Raw genomic sequence first — 20,437 nt, forward strand, 5'->3', positions numbered from 1 at the left:
AGTTCTGCAGAACAAGTATTGGACTATGATTCAGAAGAGGATAAAACATACTATAAATATACAGCTTACACCACTGATGTGCCTTTTAGGTTATAATGATGTTCAGGTGCCTAAAAATACTTAGTACTGAACGTTCACATTTGCTTGTAGCTGCAAGAATGTTATTTGCAAACGATTGGAAGCTAGGGATGCTACCAAGCTATGAGATTCGGTCGCAGAAAATTTGCTTGGTAGTGTTAATGGATAGAGTCACGCTGATGAAGGAACTGCCTATGTATCGACTGCCAAAGAGACAAATAAGTGGGTTCTAGATCATATCAAGCCCCAACGCTCCCTAGAAGCTAAAATGACTAAACTGAGACTGTTGTACTTGGGTTACATCATGAGAAGTCACCGGAAAAGACAATAATGCCAGGAAAAGTTGGAAGGCAACAGGAAAACAGGAAGATTCAACATGAGATGGATGGACTCCGTCAAGGCCCTCAGTTTACATCACCTGAGCAAGGCTATTAATGAAAGGATGTTTGGGAGGTCATTGATTCATAAGGTCACCGTAAGTGGGAAGCGTCTTGATGGCACTTCACACACACACAACAAAAAGAGGCTCTTCTTCAAAGAGGCTCTTCTTCACAAGTGTTTTGGTTGTTCAGTCGCACAGTCAAGTCCGACTCTTTGCGGCCCTGTCGTGGGTCCTGGCTCTGCTGAGGCGGACTCCTCCTCAGATGGGGAAGAGGCAGGGAGCAGCCCAGCCTCCTCTGGAGTCAGCCCAGAAGAAGAACCCTCAACAACACCTGAGGAGGAAGAGTCCCCAGCAGCTACACAGGAGGTGCAGCCAGAAGGAGAGGCCGATCCTGAGCCTGGCCCAGCACCCCCAGTTGAAGACGCCCCCGAGGCCAGACTCCCTACCTAGTTCTCCCGAGTGCCCCAGAGACACAGGGCACGCCAGAGGCTGGATATGCAGGAGCGAAGGAGGAGTGCCAGGCTGCAGCTCCTGTAAAAGCAATGGGAGGAGCTGTGAGTCTTGGAAGACTCAGCTCCCAGGGAAGGGAGGACCTGTTCATAAACACCCCACGCACCTGCCTCAGCACAGTAGCAACAGCGCAAGCTCAGATCCGCTCCTGGCTTGTAGCAACTGCTCCTTTCCCATCCAAAGTGATGGTATTCCCAGTAGTAATGTATGGCTGTGAGAGTTGGACTATAAGGAAGGCCGAGTGCCGAAGAATAGAGGCTTTCGAATTATGGTGCTGGAGAAGATTCTTGAGAGTCCCTTGGACTGCAAGGAGATCAAATCAGTCAATCCTAAAAGAAATCAACCCTGACTGTTCCCTGGAAGGCCAGATACTGAAGCTGAAGCTCCAATACTTTGGCCACCAAAAGACTGAAGGTCAAAGAAGAAGGGGACGGCAAAGGATTAGACAGTGTTATCGATGCAACGAACATGAAATTAAGCAAACTCCGGAGGACAACAGAAGACAGGAGGGCCTGGCGTGATATAGTCCAGGGGGTCACAAAGAGTCGGACTCGACTGTGCGACTGAACAACAACAAAAAATCTCCAACCAAAGACCACCCTTAGGCAGGGGCATCCATCTGCTTTCCCTGTGTGCCGATAAGCTTCCGATCTCCCCATCCGTAACATGGGGATAACCGCAATGCCCTACTTAACAGGGCTAATATAAAGGTTTATTAAGCCAATGTATGCGAAGTGTCTTAAACATTCAAAAGTGCTTTGTAAATACGAACCAGTGGCATTATTTTGACCCTGGGTCTGACATATCAAAGCATAACACTAGCCATTGCACCGCACTACCCCTTAATAACCTTCTGCCTCATCCCTACACACACTTACTCAGAATTAAATCCTACTAAATTCAATGGGATTTACATCTAAGAAAGTGCTCAAAGAATTTGCAAATCCCAGCTATACAATTTCCAGTTCCGGGCTGGGATATATCTAGAGATTTTGGGGGCGGAGCCTGAGGAAGGCGGGGTTTGGGGATAGACTTCAAAGGGGTATAATGCCATGGAGTCCACTGTCCGGAGCAGCCATTTTCTCCAGAGAGCTGACCCCTATCCTCTGGAGATCAGTTGCTGTTGTTGTTATTATTATTAATTTAATTTGTACTCCGCCCTCCCCGGAAACAGGCTCAGGACGGCTTACATTGATTGGTGCACAAATAACCATTCAAATCCATATAAAAACATTTGAACAATTACATAAGAACATAAGAGATGCCAATGTTGGATCAGGCCAAAGGCCCATCCAGTCCAACACTCCGTGTCACACAGTGGCCAGAAATACCAGGTGCCATCAGGAGGTCCACCAGTGGGGCCAGGACATTAGAAGCCCTCCCACTGTTGACCCCCCCAAGCACCAAGAAGACAGAGCATCACTCGCCCCAGAGTCCCTGTCTATACCTTGTGGCTAATAGCCACTGATGGACCTCTGCTCACTTGCCCCAGATGACAGAGCATCACTTGTAATTCAGTTACAAATAGACCCATAAAATCCTAAAATCATAAAGTGCTGGGCATATCTCATTAGATACTTCAGATGGCGTACTGAAGAGTACATACAGACAACAGTTTTCAGCTCAGTGATCTTCCTAAGCACAGACCAGATGTCAAAATTAAGGGCCAGGACCTATAACTATGATTGTTGGTGGTAGTAGTGAAGGCAACTCCTTAGTTGAAGGCCTGGTGGAAGAGCTCCGTCTGGCAGGCCCTGCGGAGCTGTTTAAGATCCCGCAGGGCCCTGATCTCTTCCAGAAGCTCATTCCACCAGTATGGAGCCACCACTGAAAAGGCCCTGGTAGCAACGAGCCTGGCGTCTTTGGGACCCGGGAGGGCCAGTCGATTTTGAGACCCCGATTGTGGTGCTCTCTGGGGTATGTAGGGGGAAAGGCGGTCCCACAGGTATGTCGGACCTTGGTTATACAGGGCTTTAAAGGTAAGTACTAGCTCCTTGAAGCGGATTCAGTATGCCAACCAGTGCAATGTCTTCAGCACAAGCTGGATGTGCTCCCATCTGGGAAGGCCCATCAGAAGCCTGGCCGCAGCATTCTGCACTAGCTGCAGCTTCTGAATTTGCGACAAGGGCAGCCCCATGTAGAGAGCATCACAGTAGCCTAGTATCCAGATGACCATCGTATGGATCACTGTTGTCAGGTCACTGCAGTCAAGGAAGGGAACCAACTGCCTAATCAGCCGAATATGGTAAAAGGCTGACCTAGCAGTGGCTGCTATCTGGGCCTCCATCGCTAAGGAGGCATCCAGGAGCACTCCCAAACTCCTAGCCTCCGGCCCTGGCACCCAGTGATGCCCCACCGAAGGTCAGGAGTGGGATTCCCACCCCTGACCCGCCCCGACTGAAGCACAGGACCTCCGTCTTCGTCGGATTCAGTTTCAGCCGGCTCAGTCTGAGCCAAGTTGTAATCCCAGGAGATCTCCAGCCACCACCTGGAGGTTGGCAACTCTACCTATCAAACGTTATTTGTTTTAATCCTGCTCTTTCCCATCAGACAAGGATTGGATTCTGAGCGTTTGGGACCTTGTAATTATCACCAAACTGTTGCAATAAGTCAGGATTCAGCAAGGGAGACAAAAAGAAGATTGTGTGTTGTTATGGAGGAATCGTGGCCAGTGAGTGCTTCCTTGGAAGAGAAGTCTCTAAACCGGGGGGGGTTTGGAGAATTGTGTTTATACCGATATAACCGTTCTGCTAGTTTAGTAGTGAGGTGAACCATCAACATAACGGGTGGGAGGGGAATAGATATTTACAGTACAACAAGCAATTAAAATGTGGAATTCGCTGCCGGAGAATATAGTGACGGCCGATGGCACAGACAGTTTTAGAAGAGGACAAGTGGAGACCCGCAACAAAATGTTGCGTACTCTCCCCACCCCCCCGGCTCCGAACCTCTCTCTCTCTCTCTCTCTCTCTCTCTCTCTCTCTCTCCCCCCCCCGCGCGGTGTGTCTCTCTCTCTCTCTCTCTCTCTCTCTCTAAAGGCCCGCGCGGTGTGGAGCCGCCGGGCCTCGCGACTCTCTCTCTCTCCCCACCCCCCACCGGCTCCGAGCCGATCGGCCCTCGCTGCTCTGGCCCCCCCTCCCTGCTACCCGCTCGCCACTTCCCTCCCAAGGGGCGGCGGCAGTCGCCGAGCGTTCCCTGCGTATGCGCAGGGGACGCTCTGTGAGTTTCGGGGGGATTTAAACCTCCCCCCAATTTTTTCCCAACATTTAGGATTTTTTGTGCACACGTGGGGACTGCCCCACGTGTGCACAAACCTCTCCCTCCCCCCCAGGTGCCCCCGAAGTGCGGATTTAGATATCCGCACAGACGGGGCCACTTCACTATTAGATATATAGATTAGACAGTTTTAAGCAGCATAGATCTCTCTACTAGCCACAGCGACTAAAGGGAACCTCCACGTCCAAAGGCAATAAACCCCTGGGACTCCAGTGCCGGGAGGCAATATCACGGGAGGGCTTCAGCCTCAGCCCTGTTGTTTGCCCTCTACGGTAACTGGTTAGCCACTGGATGAGACAGGATGCTGGACTGGATGGACCACTGGTCTGATCCAGCAAGGCTCTTCTGATGTTCTCGTGCATTTATCGACGGCTCTGGTTTTTCTTGTTCTATCGTTTATACTGTCAAACAAAAAAATTAAACGTGTTTTTTTTTTTTAATCCTGCTCTTCATCCATGGAGCCCTCTCCGATTTTATGCTAACGGCCGTGTGCAGTAGGTGAAGATCAAGGGGGGAAAGAGGCTAGTCCAAACTCGGCCAGGCTGCTTCATGGCTGAACAGCGATTTGAACCCCGGCCTCCTAGGTCCTAATGTGTGACCACTCAATCCAGTGGGGCTCTTGTTTTAGCCAGAACACAACTGCAGGCACGGGGGATGCTGAGCACTCGACTGCCACAGAGGGGCCCCCTCCTCTCCCACCCACCCCCAAACCACCCGGAATTGAAGCAGTACCCGTAAGGGCCGTGGGCTTGATCAGAGTAGTGAATGGCTGCCCGCCGCCTTGCTGAGCGCCCAGACAGAACGTGTTCACCAGCTCCTGTTTTATGAGCGCCCTCTTGGGGTGATCAGGGGAAAGTTCGCCCAGGAGTTGCTCAAGGGAGAGGCGCAACAGGTCGATTTTCTGGGCAGATTCTTGCAAGCAAGCCTGGGCCTGGAACAAGGAACAAGGTGAAAATAAAACAAGAGGCTAGGCATTCAGGACCACCACTGCCGGCACCCTGAACGACACTCCAACATCCCTGAACGACACTCCAACGTCCCTTTTCTTTAAATGCAACACACACTTGGCGCAGGGTTCCCATTTGCCCACATGTGGAGGGAGACCTCTTAAGCCATCGCAGCCATTGCCTGCCAATGCTCAGCTAACTGACAGGTGAAAATCGGGGCCATGGTGTGTGGGGGGCGGGCGGGCGGTGATCATCCAGAGAGAAAAATTACAAAGCAAAATAAGGTCTCAGGTGCTGACAGGAAGTTCTGACCACAGAGCTTCTGGCAATTGCTAGAGCTACCCTTGTCACTTCCAGGTAGACCTAGGAATTGCCAGGAACTCTATGGCCAGAACTTCCTGTAAGTAGCCAAGGTCTTATTTTGCTTTTTAATTCTTCTCCCAGGACACTGCGCCGTTACAACCCCTCCCGTTGGCAACCTTGCACTCGTATGATTCTACCAGATCTAAGTGAAGTAGGGTTGCCATCCCCTTGATGGGGGTGGGGTCTCCCCCGATTTCGGGCGCCCTGATCTGCTCGCTGGCTAGTGGGCAGGCAGGGGAGCCCCACCCCTGAAGAGCTCCATGGCACCCAAAGTGCCTAGTGTGATGACGTCACCCAGAGGTGACATCATCATTATGGGCACATTGGGCGGGGGATACTCTAGCGTTTGGCCAAAAACTCTATGGTGACCATAGAGTTCTTGGGTGAATGCTAGAGCATCTCCCCGTGATGTGCCTTGTGCGTTGATGTCGCTTCTGGGTGATGTCATTGCGGTGCACGCGCTTGAAAATCCCAGAGAGGAGCCAGGAGCCCCCCACCGCCAAAAGGTAGGGACCTGGCAACCCTAAAGTGAAGCCAATGGGAAATCAGGTGCCAGCCTTGCCTACCTCAGTCAAAACTTTACGGTCCTGCACCCGCCTGCTGCCCAGAATCTTCACCACATTTTTGGCCCCTTCAGCCACCGCGGCTTCAATCCGCAGGCGATGCCGGAGCTCCTCCAGACGCAGGTCCAGCAGGCTGATCATGCCTCCGTTCCTCACTGCAGAGACCAACAGGAAAACGAGGTCAGCCAGGTTCGGTGCATTCTGTGATTACAGGTTGTGGCTGCACCGAATTCCGCATCCAGAGAATTTCGCGCAGACTGCTCTTCCAGGCAAGTTCCTGGTTAGGCCTCAGGGCTGCAGAAACAGGCTGAGAAGGATGCCATCAGTGCCTGGCGACCCCCACAAGGGGCTGCCAAGCAAGATTTCCAGCCATTTAAGAGTGGGGCTATAATGCTTTTCATAGCGATGTACACCTCCCCGCAAGGAGCAGATATAAATTATGACGTTTTCCACGCCCCCTTTAAAAATATATATATTTTGCTTCCGTTTATAGAGGGGTCAGGCTTCATCCCCCCCCCCCCATGCCAAGTGTGAATTATTTTGGCGTGGAGTTCCGAAGCGCCCAGCAGTCTCCTGCAGCCCTTTACCTATGGGATCCACTCCATCCTCCCCGCCACCTGAGGACTGAGACGCCTTCACAATCTGCATCCGGATCAACTCAACCTTGGTCTTGCTGTCCTGCAGCATCTGTTGAGCAGTGGCCAGCAGCTTCCGTTCCTGGGAAGAAAAAGGCAGCAGAGGTCATCCTGGCCACGTGGAACTTGAGGACAGCCTCCTAGCATAGGCGATATGATGCCCTTTGTCATGACGCCACTGAGCTGGCTCCGGGCTCTGACTTGGAAGCCTCAGAGGAAGAGCCTGAGGAGACGGAAACCTGACCTGGGAGTGAGCGGGGGACTCCTGCAGGGTAGATGCCCCGGGGATGTCTGTTTCAGAGGCCGCCCTTGAAGAGCCTGCAGTACGAGCCCCTCCACCAGAACTTCCCTCTATCCACCCAGGTCTGGGGGCAACTAAGCTTCAGCCCACGTGCCCACCAGGATCGCCTTCCACCCACCAGGAGTGGCGAAGGTAGCAAGGCTCAAACTGAGATAACCTGGCAGAGACACCGTGCCAGGCCTGATGCACCCACAGGTACGTTTTAAAGACGCTGATGTATTTCACACTCCTATCCTACCAAAACCCTATTCGCTTATTCTATTAGAAGCTCAGATGGACTCTGCGACGCGGCCGTCGACGAACAGTCGTTCAAACGTACCATGCGAAACCCACAACACTACAAAACGAAAAGCCATTTTAATTTTTAAGAAGCATTTTTACGACGTCCAGTAAAGAACTGCTGCGGCACCCACTTCGGCCTCTTCAGCTCAGTCGGACTCACCTTTGGGGCGCTAGAATACATCTGGATCATGTTCTCTGCCCCCTGCTTCACCTTCAGCTCGATGTGCAGCTGTTTCTTCAGAGCCTCTATTCTCCTTGTGATGGGGTTCGGGTTCCTCTCCCAGAGGCAAGGGTCTGGGGACACGTTTCCATCTGTGCAAGCCAAGCCAGACACCCCATTATGTTGTCTCACCCACGCCCTGTCAGATCTCAGCATTACACAAAACAAGATCAGAAGCAAAACTCTTCCCTTAGGCGGCATAGCTACTGGCTACAGATCAATTCTCTAACCACATTCCTGGATGCACATCCCATAATAAGGATCCCACTACCCGACAGTGGTCAGCCTCGAAACCGAACATACAAAGCTGACATTTACCATCACTCAGGGCTATTTTGGGGCAGGAACGCACAGGAACGGAGTTCCGGCTGGCTCCCAAGTTGGCCACGCCCAGCAGGAACTCATTAGCATAATAGGCCACACCCAACAGCAGAAACTCATTAGTATTGGCTACATTAGGGGTGTGTGGCCTAACATGCAAAGGAGTTCCTGCTACAAAAAAGCCCTGAGTTTTGACCACAAACAAGGTAAACAGAATAAGAAGCAAAAAGTGAGTGTGGCTGGATAACCACACTTCTGGTAACATGGGGGTGCGGCCTAATGTGCTAATGAGCTGTGCTGTCAGGGGTGTGACCTAATATGCTAATGAGTTTCTGCTGTTAGGTGTGGCCTATTACGCTAATGAGTTCCTGCTGGGCTTTTTCTACAAAAAGAGCCCTGCCATCACTCATGCTAAACATACTGCACTTTCAATCCACTTTCAGTGCACTTTGCAACTGGATTTCATTGCGTGAGATGGCCAAATCCACTTGCAAACAATCACAAAAGTGCATCGAGAGTGGACTGAAAGGGCACTATTCAGTGTCTGTGAAAGAGCCGGACCACCAGCTCATGTAGTTTAATACTGCCTACTCGGTCAGGGTTTAAAGGTTAACTGGTCTTCAGCCTTTCCAGACCCAGCTTGAACACCCAGGTGGCAGTCTGGGGCCACTGCCCAGAAAGCACATGACATCAGAGTCACGTGACAGGAAGAGGATGAACCACATCCTCTAACCTGCCCGGGCTAAAAAGGAATCTTCTCTACCACTGAGTGATCTCACCTTGCCATCCCTGCTACGCTTCTCAATGTGCAGAGAGAAAGGGAACACGGCCCCCTTGCTTCCTAGACACAGGCCTGGCCTCAGCAGCAGGCCCTTCCTCAAATCAGCAGCTCTCTTGGGGCTTCCATAAGAACATAAAGAGAAGCCCATGTTGGATCAGGCCAATAGCCCATCCAGTCCAACACTCTGTCACACAGTGGCTGAAAATACCAGGTGCCATCAGGAGGTCCAGCAGTGGGGCCAGGACACTAGGAGCCCTCCCACTGTTGCCCCGCCCCAGCACCAAGAATACAGAGCGTCACTTGCCCCAGAATTCCTAACTATAAAGGTAAAGGTTCCCTTGCTCGAAAGCCAGTCGAATCTGACTCTAGGGTTGCGGTGCTCATCTCTGTTTCAAAGGCGAAGAGCCAGTGCTGTCCGAAGACGTTTCCGTGGTCACGTGGCCAGCATGACTAAACACCACAGTGCACGGAACCCTGGTACCTATTTATCTACTTGCAATGTCTTGCTTTCGAACTGCTAGGTTGGCAGGAGCTGGAACTAGAGATGGGAGCTCACTCCGTCATGCAGCAACTGGGGTCTCGAACTGCTGAACTACCGACCTTCCACAGCCTGCAGTTCAGCATCTTAACCACTTGAGCCACCGCAGCTCCTTCCTATCTATACCTTGTGGCTAATAGCCACTGATGGATCTCTGCTCCATATGTTTATCTAATTCCCTCTTGAAGCCATCCATGCTTGTGTGGATGGGGCCTGAGCTACGGATGCCAGCCTCCAGGTGGGACCTGGGGATCCCCCGGAATTACACCTTATCTCCAGACTACAGCCATTTTATTGTAGTATTTTAATTGCTTTAATGTTCATTGTTGGACACTGTGTCAGGAGCAAGGAGCTGAGTGGCAGGACAGGAATGCTTTAAAGAAACAACAGTCTATCCTGCCAGTTTAGATGCTCTTCCCGAACTCTGCTCTCTGTTCATCCCTCCCCCCAAACTTCAAAGGTGAAGGAGGCAGACAGGGCCTTTTCAGCGGTGGCACCTCATCTTTGGAAGGCACCTCACCTCTTGAGGTTCATCTAGTGGCCCCGCCTTACTGTCCTTTTGATGCCAAGAAAAACCTGTTTTATCTCAGGCTTTCAATTGTGGGGTTGCATCTTTATGTGCTGTTTTTATGGTCTGCCTCTTGCCCTACGACTGTTCTATGAATATTAGTGTTGGATGCTGAACGTTTGTCCACGCCGTCTTTATGGCCCTAGCTTTTTCTTCTAATGGCTTGGTGTTACTTATATTGACTACTTTTTTTATTATTTCATGCATCGTTTTTACATAATAAGCAGCCTCAAACAGGCCTCCGGTGAGGCAGCATTTAATAATAATGGTGTGCCATCCAGTCGAAACTGATTCATGGAGACCCCAGGACCTGATCCGGGGGGGGGGGGGGTTTCAAGGCAGCAAAGCAAGAAATGAACAATGGTTGCCATCTTCTGCATAGCAACCCCAAGACTTCCTTGGTGTGGTCTCCCATCCAAGTATAAACCACGGCCAACCCTGCTTAGCTTCCAAGCTCTGACAAAATAGAATTAGTCAGGGCTATTCAAGGTGCTTATGAATATTCTAAATAAAATTAATGTATCTCTGTACACACAGAAGGCATGGAGACAAGCATAGGAAGGAGTCCTATACCCAATCAGCCCGTCGGTCCCCCTAGGATGTGGCCCTCCAGAGCAAGGGGGGGGAGAAAGATCTTTCCCCCCACTTGCTAGATTCTTTTTCACCGGTAGCAGTCTGGGACCAGTCTGGGACATGCAAGGCATGTGTTCTACCACCAAACTCTGATCTCTCCCAACAGGGCTGGTCCATCCAGCAGGGGCATTTAGGTGATCACCTTGGGCGCCACAGGGGCACCAAAGCCAGTTCTGCTACCACTCCACAGTAGCTTTATTTACAGTCTGGTATAGCGGCATGCTGTTTTTATGGTCTGCTTCTTGCCCTACGACTGTTCTAGGAATATTAGTGTCGGTTGCTGAACGTTTGTCCATGCCGTCTTTATGGCCCTAGCTTTTTCCTCTAATGGCTTGGTGTTACTTATATTGACTACTTTTTTATTATTTCATGCATCGTTTTTACATAATAAGCAGCCTCAAACAGGCCTCCGGTGAGGCCACATTTAATAATAATCCAGTCGAAACTGATTCATGGAGACCCCAGGACCTGATCGGGGGGGGGGGGGGGGTTACAGGGAAGACAATGGTTGCCATCTTCTGCATAGCAACCCCAAGACTTCCTTGGTGTGGTCTCCCATCCAAGTATAAACCACGGCCAACCCTGCTTAGCTTCCAAGCTCTGACAAAATAGAATTAGTCAGGGCTATTCAAGGTGCTTATGAATATTCTAAATAAAATTAATGTATCTCTGTACACACAGAAGGCATGGAGACAGGCATAGGATGGAGTCCTATACCCAATCAGCCCATCGGTCCCCCTAGGATGTGTCCCTCCAGAGCAAGGGGGGGGGGGAGAAAGATCTTTTCCCCCACTTGCTAGATTCTTTTTCACCGGTAGCAGTCTGGGACCAGTCTGGGACATGCAAGGCATGTGTTCTACCACCAAACTCTGATCTCTCCCAACAGGGCTGGCGCCAAAGCCAGTTCTGCTACCACTTCACTGTAGCTTTATTTACAGTCTGGTATAGCGGCTAGGAGCATGGACTGTAATCCGGAAGGACTGGGTTTGATTCCCCACTCCTCCACATGCAGCTGCTGGTAGGACCTTGGGTCAGTCACAAGTTCTTTCAGAACTGTTCTCTCAAGAGCAGTCCTCGAGAGCGCTCTCTCTGCCCCGCCTACCTTACAGGGTGTTTGCTGTGGGGAGGGGAAGGGAAAGGAGTTTGTGAGCCGCTCTGAGGCTCCTTCGGGTAGTGAAGGGCGGGGGTATAAATCCAATCTCCTCTTCTTCCTCCTCTTATGTATTTATTTCCTTCCATTTATATCCCTCCCTCCCCACAAAGCAGGTTCAGATTCAGGACAGCCTTTTCCAGACAATCTGCAATAACTTGCAGAACTCACTACCATGCAGTACAGTGATGACTGCTAACTTTTAAAGACTTTTAAAGGTCAATCCATGGAGGAGGAGAGGTCGATCAGTGGCTACTGGACATGACGGCTATGCGGGACCCTTCATTTCAGGGGCAGGATCTCTCTGGATGCCACTTGCCGGAGGCAGCAAGAGAGGAAGGCCCTCCCCTTTTGGGCTTTACAGGCCATCTGGTTGGACACCGAAAGGTTGCTACCGGGACCTTGGGTCTGTTCCAGAAGGGCTCTGACATCCTCAGGGCAGGCATTTTGCCAAGTTCTTTCTATAAAAGCCAGCTTGTGTATGTATTACATAAGATAATCGCACACTCAAAGGGATTCTCTAGGGGGCTTCCAATACAGCAAAACAAAACGATTAAAAAAAAAAAAAATCCCGTCAGTCCAACAAAACAGCGGCAGACAGAAGCAGCCTGAACAGCAGGTTGGAGACAACATTCCCCTCTTCTTCTCATACAAACAACTCCAAGGCGGGGCCATACAGACAAGGGGTGGGGCTAGGAAGACAGGAGCGGGCTTGATTCTCAGTAGTTCTCTGGGACCCACCAGCAGAAGCAGGCCCATAGCCGCAGAGGGGGATTTGGGGGCAGAGCTCACCACGAATGAGACCTGCCCCATCCTAGGTGGATCCCAGACCCCCACCCCACCCCTCGTTCCACCCCTGGTGTGCTTCGCCCGCACAGCGGTGGGGAGGCTTGGGAAGGCCCCCCCCCACGTTAAGTTCCCCGCTACCTTGCCCCTGCCCCACCAGATGTATCTCGAAGTAAAATCCTTCAATATTCTTATATTTAGTGCCAGTTCTCTCAAAGTATCCTACATTTAGTGCCAGTCAGGGGTCATTTCGTAGAAAAAGAGGTGCAGGATCTCATTAGCATAACTTATTTGCATATGCCACGCCCCCTGACATCACCGGGAGTGTGTCAGAAGGCAACACCCACCACTCAGGCTCCACTGGACTGTTCTGGATTGCTAGCTATTGGGGGGGGGGAACATGCAGATCTGTCCTCGCAGAGGAGGGAGAGCTTGTACCTGAAGGTGGGCTGGGGGGGGCTCTGCAAATTACCTGGCTGCTTCTTGCTCCTCGTGGCCTGATTGAGGGCTGCTGGGAGCAGGGGGCGGGGCCTTTTGCATGTGCCCGCCCCCTGGGCTCCTTACTGCCGGAGTTCCACTCCTGTGTGCTCCCACAGGAAATGGCCCCTGGTGCCAGTTCTCTCAAAGTATCCTATACTTAAAACCCACCAGACACAAAATACTGTCTTGGGAAGTTTGGTATAGTGGTTAAGTGTGCGGACTCTAATCTGGGAGAACCGGGTTTGATTCCCCACTCCTCCACTTGCATCTGGCTGGATGACCTTGGGCAAGCCATAGCTCTGATAAGAGCTGTTCTTGAAAAAGAGCAGTTTCTGTCAAGAGTTCTCTCAGCCCCACCTACCTCACAGGGTGTCTGTTGTGGGGAGGGGAAGGGAAAGGAGTTTGTAAGCCGCTCTGAGACACCTTTGGGTAGTGAAGGGCGGGGTATAAATCCAAACTCCTCTTCTTCTTCTTCTGTTATCAGGGCCGGATCTGACATAAATGAGACCCTGTTGGGCCAGGCCATGTGTGTCATAAAATGTAATGCCAGGTAGCGGAGATATATACTTTATAAAGGACACAAACACAAAAATTTAAATTTAAAATAAAAACACGCTTAAAACATTAGCTCTGTAAGCTGCAAGCCTACTTTTGATTTATTGACATTCACCACAGAAATCTCATGTTCAGAGTTCTGAGTCTAGGACCCAGATTAAAACATGAAATGGCTGAGTAAGAGTTTGCTGAAGCAAGCTATGATGTAGCAGCAGCAGCAGAACTGGAAGCAGGCGATGGCCAGTTCCACTGCGGGCCTGATGGAAGCCCTCCAGAGGCCTGATCTGGCCCCCGGGCCGCATGTTTTGGGTATGCAAACATATGGGAGGGGGTGGGGCGGGGTGGGCGGAGCCTGCACCACTCCGTATTCTTTACCTCTTGCCTGCTGGATTGCTCTTAGAACGACTGACTAGTCCATTCTTTCTGCATATCTTCTTTTAAACAAAGGGACAAACCTTTCAAGAATCATCACCAGTCTTTCACCAATGGCAGACAGACGCAAAACTCTAGGCCTCTTGTTTTTTATTAACATGGGAAGAAACTTATTTGTTAATGTTTTTGCTGGTTTTTAAATTTAATTACTTCTCCGCCTTTCTCCTCAATATGGACCCCCCAAGGCAGCTTTCATCATTCGCCTTTCCCTCCATTTTATCCTCACAACAACCCTGTGAAGTCGGTTAGGCTGAGAGTGTGGTGGGACCAGCCCAAGGTCACCCCACGAGCTTCCATGGCAGAGTAGGGATTCGAATCCAGGTCTCCCAGATCCGAGTCCAGCCACTACAGCACACTGGTTTGAACTCCTCTCTGCTAGTGTTAAACCGTCTGAAGGTTTTTAATCAGCTGCTGTCACTTTTTCTTTTTTCTGTTTTTGTGATTTGTAAATTTAGCTACTAATGAATGTGTGTGTGTGGCACATGTGATTCAAATTGTCTTAGCCACCTTAGATATCGGTTTTCTGGTTGAGGGGGAAGGATACAAATATTTAAAAACAAATAATTTGTTAAGACCTGGTGCAGGCTTAAGAAACAAAGAGAATAAAGGTTCCCTTTAAATGGTTCTTGCAAGACAGTGCCAACGGCCCCTTCCACGGGGCTGTGTCCCTAATGTGATGACATCACTTCTGCATGACTTCACAGCATTGGGGATGTCCCCACCCCCTCCAGGAACGCACCCCCCAAAGTCCCCCATGGGTGACGAAGCACGACCTGGCAACCTGGGCTCTTTTTGTAGCGGGTACTCATCTGCATATTAAGTGACACACCCCTAATGTAGCCAATCCTCCAAGAGCTTACAGTAGCTCCTGTAAGAAGAGCTCTGTAAGCTCTTGGAGGATTGGCTACACTAGGGGTGTGTGGCCTAATATGCAAAGGAGTTCCTGCTACAAAAAGAGCCCTGCCGGGGTGGCCCAGCTCTTGCTGATGGGGACTGGGGGAAGGGGGAGGTGGCTTGCACCACACACAAAACAGGCAAGAATATAAACATACCATGTTGCCGTACAAAGAGCCGGACCATTTAGCTTGGCACTATCCGCTCTGACTAGCAGCAGACCTCAGGCACAGAACGGCTTTGTCCAACATCTGCTACTGGAAATCCCCTAGCCATAACCACCAGGGACGCTCAGCCTCTCAGCCCCGGCTCCTCCAGTATATATTATTTCTGGCCTTTTCATTATGAAGAAGGGAAACTACTTTACACTGGGGAATTTCACATTACCCTTTTTAAGCCGTTTTTAAGCCGTTACTGTACCATCTTGGAGTAAACCGGTACAGGACTGCCATTTCACACAGCCTTTCCCCTACTGGTAAGGAGCCGTCTCTGAAGCGGTTTGGCATTTCAGACTGCGCCGCTTTGTTTTCCGGCCCTTTTTCGCCCCTGCGCGGGCGATCTCTGTCCTTTTTTTTAAACGTTTGTTTTAGAGTGCTATAGCGGTATAGCACTCTAAAACAAACGTTTTTAAAAAAGGACGGAGATCACCTGGGCAGGCGGGAAAGGGCGGGAAAACAAAGCAGTGCCAGAAGCAGCACTACGGGGCATTTTACACAGCACCCCGTAGCGCTTCAGAAACGGTATAGAAAAGTGAAGACCACTTGGAAGCAGTTTGCAGATAAAACGGTTCAGAAATGCTTCCCTAACGGGACAGAAGCGTTTCTGTCTGAAAGTGAAAATATATTCCAGTAGGAATATATTCCGGTAGGAACTGTCAGACCAGAAACCGTTAGGGAACAGTTCATGAACCAGAATATATTGGCTGTCTGAAATTCCCCACTAACTCTGACCACTTTACACTAACTCTGCTAGCTCAGTACTGTCTATTCAATTGTAGGGGTATCGAGCAGGAGCAGGACCTTCCCCAAAACCACCTGCCCCTTTTGTTAAACTCTCGGGGGACTGAATTTGGAACCTTTGGCAGGGAAAGCACATGTTCGACCACCGGAAGACTCTGCACCTGCAAGAAATTCTTGGCAACTCTTCGCTCATACAGGATAAAAGCAGGGCAAACTGGTAGGCCACTGTGTGAAACAGGAAGCAAGACTAGATGTAGCTCTGGTCTGACCCAGCAGGGCATCTTTTATATTCTTAGGGGACATTGCAGAGGGAGGGCCAAAATCTGAGATCGTCACCCCAATGACAGGTGGTCTTTCCAAGGAGACTGCCTATAGGCCCCCCACGATATGCAGACCTTCCCCAAAGAGACTGTGTCCATCCCAATGACCATTTGGCTAGTCATTCAGGAAGACCAGCCACAGATGCTGCCCGACTGGGCCCTAATACTCGACCCCCACAGGCTTCCCTGGACCCTTGCATTATGTTTGCCAACCTCCAGGTGGTGGCTGGAGATCTCCTGGAATTACAATTGATCTCCAGTTGAGAGAGATCAGTTCCCCTGGAGAAAATGACTGCTTTGGAGGGTGGACTCCATAGCATTACACCCTGCTGAGGTCCCTGCCCTTTCCAATCCCCAACCTCCCCAGGTTCCACTCCCAAAATCTCTATCTAGCCCTGGCCAAGGAGCGTTTCCTTCAGATGGGCTGAGCTGCTGATGAAGCACTATTTCCCCACCATCCTCTTTGTAACCTTGCACCCACCCACCTGTCATCTTCTCCTCCTCTTTCTCAGTGGCTACTATCCGGGCATTGAGCTCGTGGAGTTCCAAGTGCAGCCGCTCCAGTTTGCGGTTGGAAGACTTCAAGACATTCTCCACGTGCACCAGGTTCTTCTTGTCGGTGGTCACCCGTCGCAGGTTTTCTGCCCCTTCCTTCATCTTCAGCTCCTTCTGGATGGCCCGGCGGATGAGCTCCTTCTCGTCTTCCAGTTTCTGCTGGAAGTCTGGATCCATGAAGTTCGCCCGTTTGTTCAACTGCTGGAGACAGCTGCCCTACAAGCGGTCCGGTGCCAAGAAGAAAGAATGACAAGGATGATAACAGTGCCCTATGGACAAATAAAGAGTCCAGGAGCACCTTAAAGACTAACCAAATATGTGGCAGGGTATGAGATGTTGTGAGTCACTGCTAATGTTCCCTCTAAGCTGTGGAGTCTTGTGAGCAAAAATTCCACTTTGTGAGCTCCTGACCTTAAAGTTGTGAGTGAGCAATTTGGCCGCTGCATAAATTAGTTTGCTCTGGAGCCCTCCTTCCCAAGCTGGAGGCTAAAAACTGTGAGCTAGTTCATACTAACTCCGCTTAAAGGGAACACTGGTCACTGCTCACTTCTTCAGATACAGCTAGAATGGGAGTCCATCTGTCCTATTTATTGGAAAGGGGAGTCATTTCAGATGCCAAGTGACATTAACAGGCAAATGACAGTAGCAAGTGAATAACAACAGTAGACATGATTGGATTTAGGTGAGATATGCGGAGGGGTAGTAGGCATGGAGAAATCAGCATTGGTAATGGGACAGGAAACCTAGGTCTCAACTGAATCCAGGTGGATGCATTATCTTGAGCTTCATTATCAGCTGCAATTCAGCAGGTACAACTGATAATGAAGCTCAAGACAATGCGTCCACCTGGACTGAATCGAGACCTAGGTTTCCTGTCTCATTACCAATGCTAATTTCTCTATCCCTCTGGATATCTCACCTAAATCTAATCACACCTGCTGTTGTCATTTGCCTACATCTGAAATCACTCCACCATAGAGTTTTCCCTCGGATGACCGTGGCCCCGCCCCCAGCATGCCCGGCGTGGTCGCGTCACTTCCTGGTGACGTGCACGTCGGGGTGGAGTTCCCCCCGGGGCCCGATTTGCTGGCGGCGGGGAACGGGCCTCTGGGCCGGGGGGTTCCCCGCCCCCCGGGGGGACTTGGCAAGCCTAGTATGATGGGTGGGAACGGGTAGGCCACCGAAGATCTGTTTGACTATGCAGATCAAAAAAGCACTGTTTCAGTGTAGCTCCCATGACAATATTTGTTCTATTTTTCCTCAACCCTCTTTCCTAGTGTATTTTTAAAATTATCCTTCCTCGTGGCTTTTGGGCTTCCTCTGTGTGTGTGCTCCCAGCCTCCTGCACCAGGTATTTTATGGCTGCGCTCACTGCCCTGTGTCAGAATTCCAAAAGTGCCCACAGACTCAGAAAGGCTGGGGACCCCTGCTACAGAACATCTAAAAAAACCCAAAACTTTTTTAAAAATCCCTTTTCAAAAAGCCGATTAAAGACAAATCAGCGCTTCAGAACTCTGAACTAACCCATCCTAGAGAGATTCAGGTGGGGAGCCGTGTTGATCTGAAACAGAACAAAGTTTGGCACCTTTAAGACCACGAAAGTTTAATTCTGGGACTAAGCTTCCGTGTGCGGGCACGTCTTCAAAAGTTTCATGTGCGTGCACGTGAAAGCTTAGTCCCAGAATAAAACTTTGTTGGTCTTAAAGGTGCCACTGGACTCAAACTTTGTCCCCATCCTAGAAAGGTTAGCTGCTAGAACAGGAAACAGGACAAAGAGGCTTTCATTTAACACCAGGACTTCAGGAAGTTCTCACCCCGATGAGTAAGATGTCCAGGAGCTGAGCCAATGAACCAGAGCGGGGGAAATCAAAGCCTTTCGCTGCCAAATGACATGCGCAGGGCACCGAGTATTCTGGCCAAGTATTAACCAAGGTTCGGAAATTCAAAAGTCTGTTTGCACAGCGTATGAGCGGAGAACAAAAGGTTGGCAGTTTGCAAAAGTATGTTCGGAAGGGATTCGCCATGTGTGTTTGGGACAGAGCTGTGGTGATCTCCTCATTCATACTGATTGTCCGCTGCCAGAGATAAAGTGATCTGGTAAATCAAACCTGCCTCAACAAAGAAACGAGAAAAGGAGTCTCCCGTGTCAACTCATTCCCTGTTCCTATCATTCCTCAAGGAGAGAGGGGTCAGGGGAACATTTACATCACAGCCTAAAACTGGTTTAATGGCCACACCCTCTCCTCCCACATAATTCTGGGAAGTGTAGTTTTTTTTTGGTTTTTGTTTACAAATTTATGACTATTATTTATGATTTATTTATTTATGGTTATTATTTATTTTTCATTACAAAAAGGAATCACAATATGATTTTCCATTACAAAAAAGTATGACAATATTTATAATTTTCATTGAAAACGCAAATACACCAAAAAGAATTATATATATATAAAAACACCAAATAAGGAAGTAACAATATTTTTTAAATGAGATATAATCAGAGGCCATTTCGGGGGGGAACGCGGGGGATCGCAGTTCCCCCGGGTGAGGTACAGGGGGCGGGGCACATGATGAAGCCCCGCCTCCTGCTTCCGGCCGCCCCACTTCCAGCCCTCATTCAGCCAGGAGGAGGCAGGAGAAGAGGGAGGGTTCCCTGCCTCTCCCCACCCTGCCTGCCTGCCTTCGCGGGCCTTCGCGGGGCTTCCTCGCACTCCCGCCGGCCTTGCAGGTCCATCGCCGGGCCCCTCATGGGGCTCATGCTAATGAGTTATGCTAATGAGTTCCCCTAGCTCTTTTTCTACGAAACGACCCCTGGATATAATTATGGAGTTACATATTTTCCCCCAACCATTTATTAACTCTAAACCATCTCTTTTGAAAAGCCTTTTCCTCTTTACCTGAAATAATCATGTTCACCTTGTCAATTTCTGACACATCACAGATTTTTACAATCAACTCCTCTCTAACAGGTAGGTTTTCAGATTTCCAACATTTGGCAACCAATATCCTGGCTGCAGTAAGGATATATGACAAAATACATATTTCATCATGCATATATCCATCTGGTATTATAATGAGTAAATAGATTTCTGGTACTAGCTGCAATTCAATGCCCATAATCTCTGTTATTAACTGCTTAATACCCTTCCAACATTTCTGAATCATTTCACACCGCCACCACATATGGAAGAAGGTACCCACGTTATTTTTACACCTCCAACAGTTTCCTGACATCTCTTTATAGCATTTAGCCATTTTATCTGGTGATAAAATGTACCACCTATAGAACATTTTTAGTATATTTTCCTTGTAGGATGCTGATCTTAACAGTTAGACAGCCTTCCATATTTTTGTCCAGACGTCTATATCCAGATTATGTTCTATATCTTGCATCCATTTTATCATTGATGGCTTAATTATTTCCTCCTGCATGACTTCATATTAAAAAAAAATCAACTTTTGAATCAATTTATCAGAGGTTGACAGCCAAATTTTATCAAGATCTGTTTCCCCATTATAAAACTTTGTTATTTTATCTTTGGCGAACCTAGACTGTAGTTACAAATTCTCCCACCATGTAAGTTCTATATTAATTTCTCGTAGAGTCTCAAATGGTTTTAACTCGTTAGACTTGTTTAATAAAATTTCATAAGTAGCTTTTTTATTTTCCGACATCAAAGTAGGCTTTGTAAAGTGTAGTTTTTGTGATGAGGGAGGCAGGCTAGGGATCTCTGATGAACATAACACCAAAAATTCCTACAGGGTGTTGTTACAACCCTTCGTCCAAAAAACTTCAAGGCAATGTACATAGTTCCCCTATCCCTTCTATCTTCACAACAATCCTGCATAGGGCTACTCCGTTGATACCGAGCTACAGAGCAAGTCTACCAGTCCCAGTTTCCTTGGTC

At 49.4% G+C, this 20,437-nt stretch overlaps 1 protein-coding gene across 1 annotated transcript in view; it reads right to left on the reverse strand.

Annotated features, from left to right (window-relative positions):
- Positions 1–19,439, reverse strand: part of PKN3 (protein kinase N3) — a 59,804-nt gene extending 40,365 nt beyond the window's left edge. Inside the window, exons 1-7 of the mRNA XM_015426456.1 lie at positions 19,427–19,439; positions 18,344–18,408; positions 16,460–16,745; positions 7,498–7,649; positions 6,707–6,836; positions 6,123–6,262; positions 4,979–5,177 (exon numbers count right to left, since the gene is read on the reverse strand). Of these exons, the coding sequence (XP_015281942.1) occupies positions 4,979–5,177; positions 6,123–6,262; positions 6,707–6,836; positions 7,498–7,649; positions 16,460–16,745; positions 18,344–18,408; positions 19,427–19,439 (985 nt within the window). The remainder of the gene's footprint in view (positions 1–4,978; positions 5,178–6,122; positions 6,263–6,706; positions 6,837–7,497; positions 7,650–16,459; positions 16,746–18,343; positions 18,409–19,426) is intronic.
- Positions 19,440–20,437: the final 998 nt, after the last annotated feature.

This window comes from Gekko japonicus, unplaced genomic scaffold, assembly GCF_001447785.1.
Source record: "Gekko japonicus isolate JY-2015 unplaced genomic scaffold, Gekko_japonicus_V1.1 scaffold1064, whole genome shotgun sequence".
NCBI lineage: Eukaryota > Metazoa > Chordata > Lepidosauria > Squamata > Gekkonidae > Gekko > Gekko japonicus.